Raw genomic sequence first — 21562 nt, forward strand, 5'->3', positions numbered from 1 at the left:
GCCCAGGAGTAAATATTATTCTGACTCAGTTAACTCCCAAGTTACAGAAGCATAGCATTAACTGTCTTCCTGTGTCTATACAAAAGGACACTGCTTTAAATAAACTATGCAAAGGACATAACAGAAAGAGAAAAGCAGCATTTCGCTTACAAATACAAAACCCAGACCCCTTAGAAGAATTTGACCTTCAAGTTACAGGATCTGATTTGGGGATATAAGTGACTAACAGATAGGGAAAGAAGAGCACAAAGAAGAGGTTAAAGATAAACCCAGAGGATTAGGAGTGCCTCATGGAATTGGGTGTGCCTCAGGAGCACTGTGATGGGTGTAGCTCAATAAACCTATGCTCCCTGCGGGTTTGTCCTCCATAAGAACAAACCAATGCTGCTTCTTAAAATACTTATAATTGTAATCCAACAGCTATAAGGAAAGATGAAATGTTTCCATTTCTTATAACTTGATGGAACTGGAGGGTACCATATTAGGCAAAGTATATCAGAGGGAGAAGGACAAATACTGGATAATTGCTCTCATGTATGATATAAAAAGAAGTAAAACAAGGAAATAGTGTTAAGTCATGGCACTTTCTTTACCTTAGCTTATAAAGAGGTAAGTGGAGTAACCTAAGCACATTGGTGAAGGGTCTTGAACAATTTGGGTAGCGGTAAGGGGTTGTAGACTGTGGGAATGTACAGTGGTAACTATACTTTCAGACCATAAACATTGACACTGTTATAAACTTTGTTACTTAAGTACAATAATAATTTTAAAGAGACATCTTTTGAAGGATTATTATCTGGAATATATGCAAATTCTTAAATTTCTACAACATGGAAACAAATAATCTAAGTGAAAAATTAGACAAATACCTTAGTATAACTTCACCAAAGATTTACAAATGGCAAATAAAGATACACTAGGAAAATAAAAATTAAGATAAGAGGTAGTGATAGTGTCCACCTTTGTCTTGTGCCTGATCTCAAAGAAAAGGCATTGAGTTTTCCACCATTGACTATGATATTCACAGTGGATTTGTTGTAGATGCCATTACTATCTTGAGGTATGTTCCTTCTATTTTTATTTTTGAGGGTATCTGTATCATACAGAAGTGTTGGATCTTGTCAGAAACCTCTGTGCATCAATTAATATGACCATATGGTTTTTATCTTTATTTTTGTTGATATGATTTATTAATTAATTTGTGTATATTGAACCATCCTATATCTCTGAAATGAGTCCACCTTGATCATGGTGCATATTTTTTGATATATTGCTGAATTCAGTAATCTTAACATTTGTTGAGGAATTTTGCATCTATGTTAATTGGAATATTAATCTGTAATTTTCTTTTTTAGTAGCATATCTATTGTAGGTATCAGTGTAATATTTGCTTCATAAAAGCTGTATGGGAGATTCCTTTACCCTAAATATTTTGCCTGAGCTTGAGGAGTAGGCCATTATGTCTGACATTTTAGAACAAATCTCTTGTGAATACATCTGGATCTGCTTCTGTTCTTGGAAATATTTTTAATTAGTTTCAATTTCTTTAGTCAATGTTGGTCTATTCATGTTTTCTGTTTCCTCTTGGTTCAGTCTTGGGAGTTTGTATTATTGTAAGAACTCATCAATTTCTTTAATTTCTCAACCTTGGTAGCAAACAATTGTTCACAGTGACCTCATGATTTTTTGTATTTCCGAGGTGTCTGTTTTGATTTCTCCCCTGTAATTTCTGATCCTATTTAGTTTTTTCGTCTTCTTTTTTTTTTTTAGTGTTCTTCTTTTTTAAAGTTTGTCAATCTTGCTTACACTTCCAAAGAGTCAACTACTGACTTTACTGACCCTTCATACTGTTTTCTTGTTTCCTATATTGTTTATTTCTGCTTTAATTTTCATTATAGCCTACCTTCTCTTGCTTTGGGATTTATTTGTTGTTCTTTATTCTAGTTATTCTAGCTGACTGGTTAGCTTGTTGATTTGAGCCCTTTCTTCCTGGTTTGCCCTTAAGTAGTTATAAATTTCCCTCTCAGTGCTACTTTTGCTATATCCAATAGATTCTGGTAGTTGGTATCTTCATTCTCATTTGTTTACAGTAACCTTTTGTTTCTTTTAAAAAATTTTTCTCTTTGACCCAATTGTTATTTAGTGGTAGCACTGTAGCACTGTTGTCCCGTTGTTCATCGATTTGCTCAAGTGGGCACCAGTAACATCATATATATGACTATATATATAATATATATTATATATAAAATCAATATATATATATTGATTCACTGTGAGATATAGTTACAAGCTTTCATGTCTGAGTTACAATCACACAATGATCAAACACCCATCCTTCCATCAGTGCACATTCCCCACCACCAGTATCCCCAGTATATCCATCCCCACCTTTCTCACCTTCCCACTGCCTCCATGTCAGACAATATTTCCCATACTCTCTACTTTTGGGCATTATGGTTTGCAATGCAGATACTGAGAGGTTATCACGTTTGGTCCTTTACCTACTTTCAGCACACATCTCTCATTCCGACTGATTCCTCCAACCAACATTTTCTTAGTTATCCCTTCTCTATGAGGGACGGTGTAAAAATTATTTTTTAATTTGCAATTATTTATTGTTTTGCCACTTTCTTTTTATTGTTGATTTCTGTCACTGTCACTGTCATCCTGTTGCTCAGCAATTTATTCGAGAGGGCACCAGTAATGTCTCTCATTGAGAGACTTATTGTTACTGTTTTTGGCATATCCAATATGCACAGGTAGCTTGCCAGGTTCTGCCGCGTGGGCTCCATACTCTCGGTAGCTTGCCGGGCTCTCCGAGAGGGGCTGAGGAATCGAACTCGGGTCGGCCACGTGAAAGGCGAATGCCCTACCACTGTGCTATCGCTCCAACAATGAGTCTTCAATATTGAGTCTGAGAAAATACTTGATAGGATCTCTACTTTTGTGATTTTTGTGAATTTTCAAGTTGTGTCCCAGCATGTGATTTATCCTAGAGAATGTCCCATGTGCATAGAGTAGAATATGTATTTAGTTTTGGGGGATAGTGGGTCCTAAATATATCTATTAGATCCAGATCTTCCTGTTCGTAATTTAGATTTTGCTTCTTAGCTAATGTTTTTCCTTGCACTTCTGTCCAATGAGGAGGGTGGAGTATTGAATCTCCCACTACCATGCGCTGCCATCAGTGTGTTTCTCAGTTCTTTTATTAGTTGCTTTATGAACGTTTATGAACCTTCATATGTTGATAAGAATTAAGTCCTTGTGATCTGTTTTTTCCTTGATCAGTCTGTAATGTCCTTCAATATCTTTTATTTGTTTTCCAACACAAATCCCACCAGCAGTGTGTGTGATCTTCCCTCCACCAATGTTCCCAGTTCCCCACTCACTCCCAAGCCTGCCCCCTTAGCAGGCAGAAAATAATTTACTTTATATTGCTGTTATAACAAAATGGAAAATAAAATTATTAAAAATATTTTACCGAAAGAAAATTTTTGAAATTTTTATATCTTAGAGTGGTGTTATTGAAGACATTGTCTGAGGATTTACGAGCTGGTTGGTCTTGGTTGAGCCCTCTGTGTTCTTATCTTTACTTATTGGGCTTACTGGGCCTCTACAGAACTTTTTCATCAAATTTGTTGTCCTTCTCTGGGCTATCAGTACTGTGAAATTTGGAGGTAAAATGAAGTCATATATGTGGCCACATGCTCCTGGAGCTATAGATCTGGGAAAATTCAGTGGCTAGGCATTTCCTCGAGATTAATATTTATTTTAAAGGCTATTTAGTCTGAAATAAGTATAGTTGTCCCTGTTTTTTTTTTCTCTCTATGCCATTAGCCTGTATAATTACCTTTCACCCATTGACTTTGAGCCTGTGTTTATCATGGGAGTTTAAATATGTCACTTATAAAGAATAAAAGGGTATTATTTCCTGATCCATCTTGCTACTCTGTATCATTTTATGGGGGAGTTCAGATCATTGACATTTAGGGAAGTTATTGATATGAAGGTTTTGCTGCCATATTTACATGTAATGTTGGTTTGTTCTATTCATTATTGCCTTTTTAAAAATCTGTCTTTCTGTTTCTCCCTATATTTCTTCCCCCAATATCATAATTTAGTTTCAACCAAAATGATCAATTTATTCTTAAAACTTTGCCCTCTCTTGGGGGTCAAAGCAATAGTACAGTGGGTAGGACGTTTGTCTTGCACAAGGCCGACCTGAGTTCAATCCCCTGCATCCCATATAGTCCCCCAAGCACCACCAGGAGTAATTCCTGAGTGCAGAGCCAGGAGTAACCCCTGAGCATCACTTGGTGTGTCCCCAAAAGCATAAATAAATAAATAAATAAAAACCAACTTTGCCCTCTCTAAGAATGTGTTTTCTCAAAACTTTTCTTGATATATACTATCCTTTATTTAGGTTAGGCTTTCCTTTTTCCCCTTCCATGGTTTATGTTTAACTTTGTTCTTTAACTCTCTCACTTCCTCTTTATTTCTCATAATTTTATCTTTTTTCATTTAGTAAAGATCATATTTATTGTGAAGCCTTAGTTTTTGATATTCTTATGTCTATAATTTATAGAATAATTTTTACCTAGAACTATCAAATTTCCTCCCTTAGGTTCCATGTAGTTCTCCTGAGGTGGCACTCAACTTCTTACACTATCTTCATCTGTATTAGGGACAGTGATAATCCATTTCAGTAAGGGATCAATGGTCCTCAGCTGATTTTCATAGTGATCACTAAGTCAGTTGTATTGATTAATTATAAGAATAGTAACCTCAAGTTATTTACTACATACCATCAAGAGTTATATTCAAATAAGGTGGAAAAAATATTTTTCCAGGTTTTGATGGACTTCTGTGAGTCAGGCCTGATGTGATCTTTAATTACAGTAAAACACATTTAATTGAATAAATCCTTTGTTTTATAGATTTCCAAGCTATGGGACTAAAGAAGGGGATGTTTTTCAACCCAGACCCTTACTTGAAGATTTCCATTCAGCCTGGGAAGCACAGCATCTTCCCTGCCCTCCCTCACCACGGGCAGGAGAGGAGATCAAAGATCATAGGCAACACTGTGAACCCCATTTGGCAGGCTGAGGTGAGTTCTGTGAACCTTGAGGAGAATCATACATGACAAAGTGAAATCATGACCATGAAGCAACTTATTCATGACCCTGGGGTTTTTTTTTACCTTTTTTTTTTTAAACTTAGGTTTTATGGTTCTATTAGTCTTTAAAGGAAGCCATATTCTGCATGGTTTGCACTCAGAGATCTTGACCTAGTCCCTCAAGGAGACAATAAGAAGTCATTCATTGCAGCTACAGAGAAAGCATATAGGTTCTTTATCTGATACAGAAGCTGTGCCTCAATGAAGGGTAGCTCTTATTTTTGTAGGAAAAGGAAATAAGGCATTTTAATCTAAGTGCTCTCACATTCTAGTCAAATGTTATGATCTGTAAGCAAAAGAGCTTGGTTGTGAATGTATTTTTCTGGATCAGTTCTAGAAATTCTAAAACTGTTTTGCTTCCAGGTTATAGAAATCAATAAATGCTAGAATATCTCCGGAATGTGGGGGCCAGGCTGATTGAGTACAGAGTGTGAGACATTTGCCTTGCTTGTGACCATCTAGGTTCAATCCCCAGCACCCATATGTTTATTGAGCCCTGCCAGTGATCCCTGAGCACAGAGTGAGGAGTAAAACAAAACTGCCGGGTGTGCTTCCCCCAAAAGAGAGTATCCCTAGAGGTTATATTTTGTTTCACTTAAGTAGATTTGATGCCAAATTGTTCCCATGTTCATGGTTTTCACAGCACTAGACAAACCTTTCTAGAATATCAAATAGTTGAGGTTTGTTTGTTTGTTTGTTTGTTTTGACTAACAAAGGCCCTTTGCCAGTCCTAAATGTGTCTCAAGCTTCAGGCAGAAACTAGAAGTTTCCTTAACAAAACCATGAGTTAGGTTCAGACTTTGAACAGTACTCTCATCAAGAACAGAACGTTGTCATAATCTATACTTTTGGCTTAAGGATTGATTAAATCCTTATTTTATGCTTAAATTTGATAATATAATCTATTAACTGTGGGAATTTGAGAGAATGGGGGTTTTTGGTGTAACAATGGCCACACTATCACATATGATTAAAAATGTAGATAAATGTTGTCATAAATCTTGGTTTAAATCCCGGCTTTTCTATTTATGAGTTCTGTAACTTTGACAAATCAGTTATCCTCAATCTGAGCTTCAGATTATCACTTCAGATATTTGGATGGAAATGTGCCACTCAGAGATTAGTAACTCACTGTGGGCGGGGATTATGCCTCTATTCCTCAAAGTAGATTATCTCTGACGTTGAACTTTCGAGTATTCTTGACATAAAAGTGTCGGGAGACAGTCTTTTCATTGTCTCTTAAATTGTACCAGCTGCTTACTCGAATTAATTAAACCTTATTCAAACTTTCCAAAAGGGCCAGATTAGCGCTTTTAAATGTACATAAGGGAAATTAGGTTTTATTTAAACTCACTATTTTAGTTATTCCCTGATTCAAAAGTGTTGGTCGTGCATTTAGTGTGGGATAATTAATCTTAAAATGTTTGTTCTTTAATTCCATTTTTAAGTCAATTATTTATAGACTCATCATTGTATTCCTAAAAATAATGAAGATGTCAAGGAAATTTATAATGTATGGGGAAATGAGATGTCTCTTCTGAATAAATTTCGAGCAACTTGTTCTAATAAATTCAGTCACAAAGATATTATAAATTTCAAAAAGCATTTTTAAAATCCAGTTTTACCAGAATTAGTTGGATAAAATGTAAACAAGGGTATACTCCACGTTTTTAAGTGATTTCTAAATATTTGATTTTTATTATGCTTTGGAAATATCCTGGAAAACTCTCATGAATCTGATACTCATTTTTTTTTGTCTTTTTGGGTCACACCCAGAAATTCTCAGGACTTACTCCTGGCTCTGCAGTCAGAAATTATTCCTGGGATTGCTTGGGGGCCATATGGGATGCTGGAGATCGAACCTGGGTTGGCCGTGTGCAAGGCAAACGCCCTACTTGCTGGACTATCACTCCAGCCCCGAATGTTATTCCCTTGAACTCCTCCATTCTCTCTACTGTGTTGATTAAAGATAATGTTTAATACATATTTATGAAAAGATTAAGATTGATAATAACTTATCAAGTTAGTAAAGTTAAATAGTTGTTTTATTCAAGCTGTGAATTGGAAAACTGTATTGTGAGCACCTTAATTAGACTACATGCCTGGCACCCAAATGTGAAATCCATAGATCCTTTTCTGAGTGTAAAATCTTCTGTGACCTGGCATTGCTCACATCTGTGTGAGTTTGGAATCATTTGACTCTAATCTAGAGGAAGACTTGCCTGCTATCTCTGAAAAACAACTCCGAATGAAGGTAGTCCTCAAGGCAGCTTGTAAGTACTGTCACTGTAAACACAAGTGCAGGATCTTCCCACTGCACAAACCTTAACAGAATACTTGCATCTTCTGCATCTTCTTGTTATAAAGTCTGAGAATGTCACTAGAGGGCAACAAAAGTTGAAGGGCCCCCCCAACAACATCAGATCTCTGTAATCTGCCTGAAAATGCCTTTAGGAAAACTCATATTGATGCTTAGTGATCTGAAAATAACATTGGAACAAATAATAAACTTGAAGAGAGCCTAATTGCAAAGATAAAAGAAATTGTTAAAATAGAAATTAAAAGCCTAAACAACATAGTTGTAAGCCTCAGAGCAATATTGATAAAGCTGAAACGAGAATTGATACACTCAAAGACACAGTTAAAAAGAAACTCCAGTAGGAAGGAGAAAGTATGAAAAGGAAAGAGAAAAACTTTAAGAGAATAATAAGAAATATATTGACAACATCATGATTACAGGAATTCAAGAAGGAAAATAAAAAACTTCTTAGGTGAAGTGAAAAACTCACTGGAAGTCCTCAGCAGCAGAGTAACAGCTGTTGAGGACAGAATCAGTGAGCTCGAGGGGTAAAGAGAATCTCCAGGTAACAGCAGAAGGTAGTGGAGGGTGCGGAGGGAATCTCAAAATAAATGAGCAGATAACAGAAGAGATTTGGAATGAATTTAAGAGAAACATAAGAATCATTGGGTTCCAGGGGCTGGAGTGATAGCACAGCAGGTAGGGCAGTTGCCGTGCATGCGGCCGACCTGGGTTCGAATCCCAGCATCCCATATGGTCCCCTGAGCACCACCAGGAGTAATTCCTGAGTGCAGAGCCAGGAGTAACCCCTGTGCATCGCCGGGTGTGACCCAAAAAGGAAAAAAAAAAAGAATCATTGGGTTTCATAGATACAGGAAGACAATCCTGATGAAGCATTATTTAGTTTCTCTTTCATTTTTAACTTCGTTAGCAATCCTGGTCTATATTTTTTCTTCAAGTTCATCTATATGGGTTTCTCCTTGAGACTCTGCTACTATGGCTTGCTAGTGTGTTCTTTAGCTCCTTCAATTCCATTCATATGGAATATTTCATTCTCAAAAAAAGTCCTTTGAGTTGGCTGAATTTCTCATCTAGTGATTGCTTAATTTTGCAGGCAAGTGCTTGCTTAATTTCTGTTGCCAGTGCAGTGAGAGTTGATTTTTGGTCCACATTGCCCAGTCTCAAGAGTTTTGATTGGCTTGGGAACTTGTCTGTTTTTCTATCCATATCTGCAACTGCAACTGCAACTGAGTTCCTTAGTTTCCCCACTGTTCTTCGAGTTCTGTGCATGTTAATGGTGGAGGGTTTGATTTCCAGTTACTTGAAAACTGATCTGTTGGGTTATTTATACCAGACGGCTACTAATACTATATCAATACTATAGCATGCAGTGTTGTTTGAATATAACACAAAATTGTCAGCTAGTTACTTGGTTAATTGAGATTAAAGGTTGTGTATTTATTTTTTAATTTAATTTTTGGGTCACACCCAGCGATGCTCAGGGGGTACTTCTGGCTCTGCATTCAGGAATTACTCCTGGCGGTGCTTGGCAGACTGTATGGGATGCTGGGAATTGAACCCAGGTCAGCCGCATGCAAGGCAAATGCCCTACCCACTGTACTATCACTCCGGCCCCCGGAGCGTAGGCTTATTGAGCTACTCCCACAACAGTGTCCCTGAGGCACACCCAGTTTCATCAGGCACTAATAATCCTACATTGCTTTTCTCTTTCCTTTATGTTGTTTGTATGGTTTAGCAATTTACTTTTTGTATAGACACAGGAAGACAGTTGATGCTATGCTTTTGTAACATGGGAGTTAATTGACTCATAAATAAGATTTACTCCTGGAATCCATCATATTACCTGATGTAAGCCTCAGTTGCTTTTACTTCCTAAGACTCCTAAAAGGAGGTTCCAACGAAGGGACTGGATGGACCCGGGGCAAGCAGTAAGCTACCCTGGCATTGGAAAGGGACAAGCTAAGTGCCACAAGAAGTATAAGTTAAGAGCATGGTCATGGAACAAATTCTGTCACGACCCAAAAGTTATAACTAAATAAGGACTTTGTTGGGGTTAGGAAAGACTAACCTAGCCTGAGGACTATAATCTGGGTTATATAGTGAGATGTCTCCAGGAAGAACCAAACTTTAAGCTTAATGTGTCTCTTATATGTTCATACAAAATGACTAGAAATATTGACCTTTAAGGGATTGTATGTCTAGGTACAGGGAAAGAAAATGCAGCAATATGGGAAGATGCTATCATTGACAACATCGACAAGGAATATGATTGACTGGTTCAGCACCTCTGAATAAAGGAATAAGCTAGCCATTTATTGAACAATTTATGAACCCCTCCAATGGCTTCCTGACTTCAGACATGTTAACCATTGTTTACATTAAGTACATGAAGGACCGTTAATAAGTACATCAAGATTTAACAGGTACATAACATGAGCTAAATGAAACAGCCATGCAAAAGTGCTTGAGAAAATCCAGGAAGACTAGGGATTTAACTAATTTTCTTTCCCTGTAACCTAGACATACAATCCCTTAAAGATCAATGGTTGAATTAAGGGGTTTCTTCTTAGATAATAAAAAGTATTCAACAGGCTGTACAATCTCATAGCCTGCATACTTTTTTCCTAAGAGGTGCCTTTCAGTCTTTAACAGACTAACATGATCTCTACAATTATGATTAGAATATTCTTATGAAAATTATATTGATACCCTCTCAGTATGTAGTTTATACTTTAGAATTAGGAGAAATCTGCACTTGACAAGTTGTTCAATACCCAAACAGATGTGCAGATTACCTATGGTCACCTCACTGGGACAGGATAATGGAAGTAACTGCAGGAAGGCCACTCTGCTGGAGGTGGTTTGTACCCACCTCCAGCAGAGTGGCCTATTTGGGCAGTATAATTCCCTAAGTTGCCATTTGAGAAGAGTTTAACTTCATTTGGTTAGGCAGGACCTGCATAGCCTTACGCAGACTTTATCAACAAGTTACAGGTGGCTGTCCATACATAGGAGAGAATCAGGAGGCTGCTGATGCATTAATTTTATTATTGGCTATAGAAAATACTAATGAAAGTTGTAGAGCCATTTTCAGAGGAATCCACCCCCACGGAGGACACAGGGGATGTTATGGGGACAATGTCCAATTGTTTGTAAAAACGCGGGAAGTGAAAATCACAAGACCTGGTTGGCTGGCAGTAGTGATACAAGGGAGTGGTACATAGGAATGCTTTAATTGTGGAAAAACTGGCCATTGGGAATCAGAATGCAGGTCTGGACCCTTACATAAAAAAATCAGGGAATCACCAGGAATATGCCTGAGATGTAGAAAAGGAGTACACTCAAATCAATGCTGATCCAAGTATGATAGAGATGGAAATTCCTAGCCTATTCAGGAAATGGGGTGAATGACCTTCTTCCCCAGGCCCTGAAACAAAAGAGGGAGGACTAGGCAATGCCACTGCAGTATTTGGATTACTAAGGTCTGCCCCCAAAAGGTTGGCTATTATCTCTAGTACTTTTCATTCTCAAGCACTTTTATGGTTGGGTTTACCACATTATTTGCTGCAGTCCAATGACACTCAACATCAAGTCATATCTTCATCGTCTTCTGCAGCCATTTTACCTTCCTCTTGGATTTGCCCATTTATTGGGGAAAAAAGTCATTTTTTCCCCTTAAGAATTTTTTTTTATTTTATAAAATAGTTTACAATATTTGATTACATTTAATATTCAAACACTAATCCCACCACCATTACACTTTTCCACCACCATATTTTGGATGTTTCCATCCTGAACTCCAACCCCTGACCCAAAGTAGAACTGAAATAATATATTTTGTATTGTTTGTTATGAAAAACCGCTGAAAATACTACAATAAAGTATCCTTAGGGGAAAGAGTGTGGAGTTTGTTGTATTTCACTGAGGGGCCATGAAGCCCTTCTATGAGATCGGTCGACCTCCACTACCCAACTGCTGAAACGCTCCAGGCCACTTTCCAGACACTCAGGCCAAGCCTCACGCATGAGTGAAGTCCCACAGAACCAGGTAATATGAAATTTTGTGACCTTGGACTCTAGGCTCAATGGGACCCGGAAACAGAGATCCTCTGCCTGCTTCCACCAATCTCCGATGACCCAGGGGTCACAACCATAAGACTCACCCTGTCGGCGCCAGATAAATTTCTCATTGGCTGACCTCCACTACCCAACTGCTGCCTCACTCCAGGGCACTTTCTGGACTGCACGGCCGCACAACACGTCATAAACACTTCCTACCCATTTTCCATCATTACCACACCATATTTGATGGGGTTCTAATATGGTGTGAACCCACAGAGAATGGCACACATCCAAAAGAGCAAAAGCAACCGCTGTTGGAGAGGATGTGGAGAAAATGGAACCCTTCTACACTGCTGGTGGGAATGCCGACTGGTCCAGCCCCTTTGGAAAACAACATGGACGATTCTCAAAAAATTAGAAATTGAGCTTCCATTTGATCCAGCAATACCACTTCTGGGAATATATCCTGGAGAAACAAAAAAGTATAGTCGAAATGACATCTGCCCTTATATGTTCATCGTGGTACTGTTTACAATAGCCAGAATCTGGAAAACACCTGAGTGCCCGAGAACAGATGACTGGTTAAAGAAACTTTGGTACATCTATACAATGGAATACTATGCAGCTGTTAGAAAAGATGAAGTCATGAACTTTGCATATAAGTGGATCAACATGGAAAGTATCATGCTAAGTGAAATGAGCCAGAAAGAGAGGGACAGGCATAGAAAGATTGCACTCATCTGTGGAATATAAAATAACAAGTAGGAGACTTACACCCAAGAATAGTAGTATATAATGCCAGGAGGTTGGCTCCATAGCTTGGAAGCGGGCCTCACATGTTGGTGGAAAGTCATCCCAGATAGAGAAGGGAACACCAAGTAAAATGTGATTGGAGATCCTGCACAGGGAGGGAGATGCATGCTGAAAGTAGACTAGAGACTGAACACGATGGTCACTCAATGCCCCTGTTGCAAACCACAACACCCAAAAGGAGAGAGAGAGAACAAATTGGAATGCCCTGCCACAGAGGCGAGATGGGGTGGGGGGAATGGAATGGGGGTGGGTGGGAGGGATACTGGCTTCATTGGTGGTGGAGAATGGACACTGGTGGAGGGATGGACTCTCAAACATTGCATGGGGGAAAAACAAGCACGAAAAGGTGTGAATCTGTAACTGTACCCTCACTGTGATTCACTAAAAAAAAAAAGAAATAAAAAAAAAGAAAAAACAAATATGGTGTGAACCATCGGAACACCTATAACGGCGATTAGAGACTGCCTTAAAAGCCTCCATCCCTCTCGAAGAGTCTGGCTACCGAGAGTATCCTGCCTGCACGGCAGAGTCTTGCAAGCTTCCTGTGGCGTATTCGATATGCTAGTAGCAATAACAATAATAGACCTCATTCCCCTGACCTTGGAAGAGCCCCCAATACAGCAAATTTAAGAAGGTTGAACAAGGAGAGGCTGATAAAATCTTAGGGCCAAACTAGGCTGCCAAAACAAAGAAGGACTAAAATGACTGTTTGCACTTTTAATGCACGTATACGGGCATCGGAAGCATCCATTGAGGACCAGATGGTGCAAGCGCAGAAGACCAAGTATGGCATCATTGGATTGACCGAGACAAGAAGGCATCAAACACATCACGCCATTTTCGACACTGGAGAAAAACTGTTCCTCGGAACATGCGACAGTAGAGGTGTCGGTGGTGTCGGTGTCCTTGTCAACATGAACTTGGCCATGAGCATTGATTCGTTTGAATGACTAATAACCCAAATCAGACGCGTACATTTGAATAGATGTGGCTCATTGCTGGCAGTTTCTATCTTCGTAGTCCACACACTAACATCCAACTACGACGAAGAAGAAATTTAGAAGTTCTACATGGAGCTGAAGAAGTTGTCTAAAGAAGACCACACCTTCTACAAGGTCATTGTTGGTGATTTTAATGCCGAGATAGGACCTAGAAGGTCACCCAAAGTACTCCACATCAGGACCCATGGCCTAGAATGGAATGAACAGGGTGAGAGACTGAGTTCATCATGTTGACCAAGACCATCCAGGGTAACTCACAGTTCCAGAAGGCCTAATCTAAAGGTTGGACATGGGAGTCTCCCGGTGGACAGTTCCACAACGAAATTGACCACATCATATTTAATCAACGGTTTTGCCTGGCTGATGTCGCTGTTGTCCCAAAATTCCAAACGGGATTAGACCACTGTCTCCTTCATGCAAAATTCTCCTTCACAGAGTGGGGAGAAAGGCTGCAAAGTTCAAGAAGAGAACTCCCAGAACGACCACCAACTGGGAGCTCTTTGACACTATTGCAGCTATATGGGAAGATGCCATAATTGACAACATCTACGAGGAATACAACCTCCATGATTGTGCGAGGAATGCAGAGAGAGAGAAAGACACAAAAAGTCACCTGTCTTCGGAAACTCTCATTTGCCAACATGGTCTGGCACGAGCCTCAGGCAATCACAAGGTAATGTCTGGGCTTGCAACACTGTGCAGAGAAGTGATAAAGGAAGACCTCAAAGAGAGAAGAACAGCAGTGTTGGCCGATGGGGCAGAAGCTGGGAAAAGTATTCGCAACATACGTCTGTCCTTCGCCAACTATAAGACCAAGATGGCTGCCCTCCTACATCCTGGTGGATCTGCCAGGCAATGGAAAAAGGTTATCCACAACTTCTACTCAGATCTCTTCGATGGCCATGGCCACCTACCCACATACCAAATTCTGCAGGATGGATATGTTGTTCCCAGTATTCTCCTTTCCAAAATCCGACATGCCATTTCGTCGGTAAAGAGCGTATAGCACCCGGTCCAGACAAGGTCAGACTCAAACACCTGAAGAATCTGCTGCCAGTACTCGTCAATACACTGGCTCAGCTCTTCACACGCTACTTGTCTGAATGCTAGGTTCCATCCCAGTGGAAGACCAGCAGGACTGTCCTGTTGTACAAGAAGGGAGACATGCACGACATTGGCAACTATTGCCAGATCTGCCTGTTGTCCGCTGTCTACAAGTTATTCAAGTAATCCTGAGTAGGATTGGCAGAACACTAGATGAAGGACAACCATGTGAGCAAGCCGGGTTTCAAAAAGGATTCAGCATGATTGACCATATCCACATGGTGACCAAGCTCATTGAGGTTTCATGAGAGTTCAGGATGCCGCTCTGTCTAACTTCATTGATTTAAAGGCCTTTAATTCTGTTGAGACTGAAGCAGTCATCGAAGCCTTAGACAAATAGGTGTTCAAACTCAGTACATCAGGATTCTCCACGAACTGTGTTACAGATTTACCACCAGGATCTCACCATTCTACAAAGAAGTGATCATTGACTTAAAGGGAGGGGTTTGGCAGGGCCACACCATTTCACTTAAACTCTTCAGTGCCACCCTCGAGAACATCATGCGATGACTGGAATGGGAAGGAATGGAAGTGAAGATAGATAGTTGGCAACTACACCACCTCCACTTTGCTGATGACATCGTTCTAATAACACCAAATATCAGCCAAGTGGCACAAATGCTGACCAGCTTCGACCATGATTGTGGAAAGGTTGGATTGCAGTGAATCTCACGAAGACAATGTTCATGAGAAACGGACTAGTTCCTGATGTTCCATTTGCCCTCAACAGAACAAACATCTCCGAATGCAGCAGTTATGTGTACCTAGGTCGAGAACTCAACATGACAAATCACCTGGCACCTGAACTGCGCAGGAGGACAGTGGCGTGGAATGCCTTCAAGAGCATCGAAGAAGTGGTTAAGAGGATGAAGAACCTCTGGTTCCAGGCACATCTCTTCGACTCCACCATTCTTCCCTGCACTAACATATGCCTCAGAGACCTGGGCCCTATGCAAACAGGATGAGAACGCTATTTGGGTCTCCCAAAGAGGAATTGAAAGAGCTATGCTAGGAGTATCACGTTTCACTTTAGTGAGAGAAAGAATCCAGAGTTCTGACTTCTGTCGACGATCAAGAATCAGGGAGCTGTCTCATTTGCCAAGGCATAGAAAATCAGATGGGCTGGACACGTAATGCGATTCAGAGATGACCGCTGGACTAGAGCTGTTATCCACTAGATTCCATGGGACGTCAAAAGACCATGTGGCTGCCCACCTATGAGAAGGTCGGACTTCTCGACCTTCTTGAGAAGGAATGAATGGTTTGAGGCTCTTCATGTTCCTGTAGCAAGCAGATATCATTGGGCTACACTAGCACGCGACAGGGATGAATGGAAACATTACTGGCACCCGCTCGAACAAATCAGCGAACAACGGGATGACAAGTGATACAAGTGATATCACTAACACGTTGTTAAAGGTTCACCTTGTGTGCTATATAGTTTATATGTTTATATATACATATATGTATATATATGTATCTGTTAAAAAATGTATATTTTCTTCTAAGATTGGTTGCCTCCTATTTGACCCTATCAAATGTGGTGCAGTAATCATGGAATATAGGTAGGGTGTGTGGTTTGAATATTGTGCTGCCATGATTGTGGCCATGTGGTTCAGGAATAGATTCACACATGGGTGAGCCTTGGCCCAAGCATGTGGAGATTCGCTGTGAGTAGACAATGGCTTGGTTTTGGAGGTTTTGGCTGCCGGGGCTGGGTCCCCTGGGGCAGGGCCAGATTTCACCCGCCCCTCTCTGGGATACCCCAAGTGAAACAGCCTGGCCCGGGATCCAGCAGCATGATTATGTTGAGCATCATGTTATGCTCCCTTCTGGGAGAGAAGGACATGCACCAGCCAGAGGTGGTTTATGGGCATGATTGCTGAGTCGCCGGAGAAAGGGGGGTATGGGTGAAAGATCTCCATTCCCCATCCCATTGAACCCAGAGTTCTCAGCCACAGAGTCCTGCATACCTGGATTTTACTGGAGATTCACTCATGGGTGAGACTCAGCCTGAGTGTGTGCAGTGGCCATGAGCATGATGGCGACTGGGTTCTGGAGGTTTTCTGCTGCTGGGGCTGGGTCCTTCGGGGAGGGGAGGTGTCTCACTGCCCCCCTCCAGGGCACCCCGAGTGAAACAGCCCTGCATGGGGTTCGGTGGCATGGTTATGGCAAGCATCATGTTATGCTCCCTTCTGGTAGAGAAAGACATGCGATCTCAGAAAAGTCATCTTTATTAAGGACCAAGTTAACATAACTTCAGGGCAAACTATCCTATTTTGGTATGTATTTCTCTTCAAAATACATCCTAGTGTTTCCCAGATTTGTAATTCAAAGCTGCCATGATCTGGAAACCAAGGGCAATACTGTCAGATAGATAATAATTATAATGACGTGATAGTCTGAATATCCGCCCAGAAGCAGTGCCAAGAGCTTTAAGTACTCAAACATAATTCTCTTGCTCTAAGCTCAGCTCAGTGAGTTTTCCATTTCTTGCTGACATTTTCAGTTCCTTTCTTCTGTGGCTATGAACCCTTTCAGTATAGCTTCACTTTCTCACCTTGAGATATCTAAGAGCTGGCTGGCACCACACTAACTTCATAATACTTGGCAAACTTCACAGGTCACTTCTCTGCAGTGTTTCCTTCCTATTCTCTGGATTACACTGGGGTGATCACAATGTTGTGGGTTTTACTGAAGTTTTTTAAACCCCTGGTCTGCTTGGCCGGTCACAGAGAATGAGATAAACAAACTCACATACACACCAAGGACTGACCAAGCTTTAGGGTCACCTGAACAGTTATCAGTGAGCACACAGGCTGGCCATTTATTCAACCAATCTCAATACAAACGTGCAAGTCACTGTTTAAGTTGACAGTGACATTAGGACAGTTGGTAAGTACATCAGAATTCAGCTGGTACACTCAGAGCAGAGGCGGGGATATTTCACACACCCAATCAACAATTTCCTTTTCTACTTTTACCTGTGTTGCCTTCTACATCAAGAAGATCCTAATCTGTTCTGTTTCCCCTCACTAATGTTTGCTTGCCTGTGGCTGCATATTTTTTTGCCTTCTTTTATTATGAAAGACCTAAACTACCCTAACCTTGCGGTTTCATTAGGAGGACTATATCCCACAGGAAAAATTTTCAAAAGGAGGCAAATGGTAAAGGCAGAAAGATCATGATGAGGGAAAGAGAGAGAGTGAGATGTGTGTGTGTGTGTGTGTGTGTGAGACAGAGAGAGAGACAGAGAGAGAGAGAGAACATTCAAAAGAGAACACTGGTTCTCCAAAGGGGAGAGCACATCAGGTGATGCATGCGGGCTACCACCCAGAATAGTGGGAAGCACCACTTGCTTTTTTTCAAGGTTGGCTTTATGTGTTTTCTTCCAAACTGCAGTCCTCCACCCCCTTCCTCCCATGGAACTTTCTGTGGAAATAGAGTCCATTCTATGGTGTTACCAAGAGTAAGTACTTATAACTTGGTCCACAACTCACGTCCTTATCATAACCCTTTGTTCCTGCTAAAGCATCTTTCTGGAGCCTGTGCTGGCACCAGTTAAGGTCTTATCAGCCCTCAGTTTCTGTGTCCACAAAGTCTGTCTGGCCGTAATGCTTTTCAATGCTTTAGGACTAGTGACAGAGTAACTCCTTTAAATCCCATCTTGGTTTTATTAATCCCCAAGAATTCATTCAGGCATCCTCACATCTACCTGCCTCCATCACTGTGCCCAATTGTGAATGATCACTGTATTACTGTCATCCCATTGCTCATCAATTTGCTCGAGCGGGCACCAGTAACGTCTCCATTGTGAGACTTTTGTTACTGTTTTTGGCATATCGACTACGCCAGGGGTAGCTTGCCAGGCTCTGCCGTGTGGGCGAGATACTCTCAGTAGTTTGCCGGGCTTTCCAAGAGGGGCGGAGGAATTGTGTATGATAAAAGGATGTATAGTCTTTATAGTGAATTCTGTGACTTTATGAGGTGATATATTTTGAAATGTAGTGGCCCAGGATGTAGACCCATGGTCAGTCATGTGGGACATAAATGCAGCAGCAGTGGCAGCAGCTGACTGTCTTCTTTTGATATTATCCCTATGGACTTAGTTTCATTGGTGGAGCCTCTCCTTCCCACCACCTTCCTCTCAGGAATCCTGCTTGGACCTGGAATTTTACACATCACTGTTTTTTTTTTCAGGGTCCAGAGATGGATCTTTTGTGTCAGAGGTCTTCATGCCTTTGGGCTGGTTTAGGTTTTAAATACTTTTTCCCAATTACAGGGACCTTCCTACCTTCCAGCTTGCAAGAGTGAGATGTGAATTTGAAGTGCACCTTAGGTATTAGAAGTAAAGATACAGTGAGCTAGAGAGACAGTATAAGAAGCTGTGATTCTTTGTACCACATGTGGTTACCCACTGGAAGTGACCCTAGAGAACAGAGCCAGGAGAAAGCCCTGGGCACTTCTGGATGTATGCCACATGCCCATGCCCCTGCAAAAAATAAAGATACAAGGAAATTTCAAAGTTTGTAAATTCTAACAGAGTTCCATGAAATAATTCCCTGGCAACACAATTGTGAATCCATTCATATTTGTGAAATTTAGCCCAGGTCAGATAAGGTGACTCTTTAAGGCCAATTGACTTCATTAGTTCAATCCAAAAGAACAGAATAACCTTATTATTTTTTTTTCTTTTTGGGTCACACCCAGCGATGCTCAGGGGTTACTCCTGGCTCTGCACTCAGGAATTGCTCCTGGCAGTGCTTGGGGGACCATATGGGATGCCGGGGATCGAACCCGGGTCGGCCGCGTGCAAGGCAAACGCCCTCCCCGCTGTGCTATCGCTCCGGCCCCAGAATAACCTTATTTTTTAAGTACTTCATTTTAATGAATAAACAGAGCTCACAGTATTTCTATAACCTTCAGATATGTCTCTTTTCTCTGTATAGATGGTGATATATAGATACATATGTAGAGATAGAGCTAGATTAAGATACAGCTATCATCTAAGACAAGAGAGTTGGAAATGAGCCCATTCTCACATCTCTCATTGATTAATCTATATGATATTTTGTTGCAGCAATTCAGCTTCGTGTCCTTGCCCACTGATGTGCTGGAAATTGAGGTGAAAGACAAGTTTGCCAAGAGCCGCCCCATCATCAAGCGATTCTTGGGAAAGCTGTCGATGCCTGTCCAGAGACTCCTGGAAAGACATGCAATAGGGTAAACTGTGACTCAGCATCATTAGGCTTCAGCAGGACATGCCCAAGACAGGCCTGTAACTGCAAAGAGAGACAGTCTTACAGAGATTCAAACTAAAGTGATAGTGTTAACTGTCAGTGGGCTTTCCCCATCAGTTATGTTGTTTAAGCCACAACATTTAATTAAACTAACACCACATTTCTTTCCTTTACCCCTTGTTTATGTATCTGGTTACTAATGCAAGATGTTTAAAAGCCTATGATACAATGTTGTGTCATCAAAGCAGCATGTTGTGTCATCAAAGCAGTTATCTATATGGGAAAAAATATAAAAATGTTTTGCTACAAGGAATATTATTTATTTTGTATGCCTATGTTGAGTGTCTATAATTTAATAATTTCCAACATTTCCATAATAAGACAAAATTCTGGACCATTAGAGTATAGTTCTTTAAGAAACAATGGTATTTATAGAAAATGCCATATAATATGTATGAAAGTTTATAATAATTATAGTGGAACAATAATTTATCTCTGGCAGTATTCAGTTGTACTGTGTATGTTTCCATGTCTTTTACATTATATTCATTCTTTTTTATTATTAAATGAAATTCTGACAGATGAAAATCCTTATCAAAGTATATATTTCCCTGTAGCAACTATATTTAAAAACATTAGGTATAGCTCTCTGACTATAAATGTATGCAACACAAAAATACCAATAAGATTATGGCAAAGGGATGAGAACAGTTTGGAAGAATTTACAAGTATCTTGTTCTGGGGTTTTCAGTGGGACATTGAAATAGAATGGAATTGATTGGAATGGAATAGAATTCACTCCATTAATGAATGGCCATCATAAGTAGATTTAATTAGTACCATTTAGCATGTATGTAGCTGTGTATCTAAAGACAGTGCTGTTCAATCTTAAGACAAATCAATCTGATATAAATGGAATCACAAAACTGTGTCAAGCACAGTAAGATATCAACTATAGAAATGTTCATTTTCCATTTATGACTGTAGCGATTAAACAAATAAGGTACCAATATACTGTATGGCAGTTCCTGGGACATAGCTGGAGTTTTATATAGGACTCGTATTTCTTGTGATCATCATTATTTAATCTTCATAGTACTTTATAATTTAAGCATTCTCACCATTCTTCCAAATGAACAGTGAAGTCTTAGGATAGATAAACATTACAGGAGCATAAGCCTTGTGAGTAGTAGAGACTGGCTGAGATGCAGCAGGGTTCAGACCTTCACTGGTTTCTCTCCAAAGCCCCCCATGCCCTCTTCTGAAACCTGCAGAAGTCCTTGGGATAATTTATGGTTAATTCACACTTTTTATTCCTCTTATCCTTGCCCTAGTGTCTATACTCTCAGCTGACTAATACCTCTGCCAGGCAGTGGGCTGGAGGACATAAAGTGGATTACTTATGTCCTATCACCAAGCCCTCTCCTTGTTTACAGAAATTAGAGATTCAGTGGTGTCTGCTAAGATGAATTGATCTTCTCTGCTCACTACAGCCTCAGAAATAAACATACTTGCCTTTCCATGATGAGCTCTTTCAAAAGCCAAAACTACTATCTTATTCCTCTACCCAGTTATCCTGCTTTGCAGGTCCCCTACTTCCTCCTGTGGGTAACAGCAGGCAACTGACATAGGAAAGGGTCTCCTATATCAGAACTATGATCTTTCATAATGTTTTTGCCTCCTGGTAACAAGCATCAGTTATGCTTGTGCTTAAACTCTGTGCAAGCAGAAGCAACAGCAGTTGTTAGAAGTCCTATTCTCTCATACTCCTTAGGGAGTGACAGGCAATACCTTGAGTCAGGGGGAGAACCTCTTCCTTCTGATGTCTATTGCGTTTCACAGCCCTT

General features: G+C 40.3%; 1 protein-coding gene across 9 annotated transcripts in view; it reads left to right on the forward strand.

The window, feature by feature from the left end:
• HECW1 (HECT, C2 and WW domain containing E3 ubiquitin protein ligase 1) overlaps positions 1-21562 on the forward strand; it is a 268709-nt gene that overhangs the window by 141790 nt on the left and 105357 nt on the right. For all 9 annotated transcript variants that reach the window (XM_055124933.1, XM_055124931.1, XM_055124935.1 and 6 more), the window contains 2 exons: positions 4938-5107; positions 19556-19698. In XM_055124933.1, the coding sequence (XP_054980908.1) occupies positions 4938-5107; positions 19556-19698 (313 nt within the window). The remainder of the gene's footprint in view (positions 1-4937; positions 5108-19555; positions 19699-21562) is intronic.

The sequence above is a fragment of the Sorex araneus genome, chromosome 2 (genome assembly GCF_027595985.1).
Source record: "Sorex araneus isolate mSorAra2 chromosome 2, mSorAra2.pri, whole genome shotgun sequence".
Lineage (NCBI taxonomy): Eukaryota > Metazoa > Chordata > Mammalia > Eulipotyphla > Soricidae > Sorex > Sorex araneus.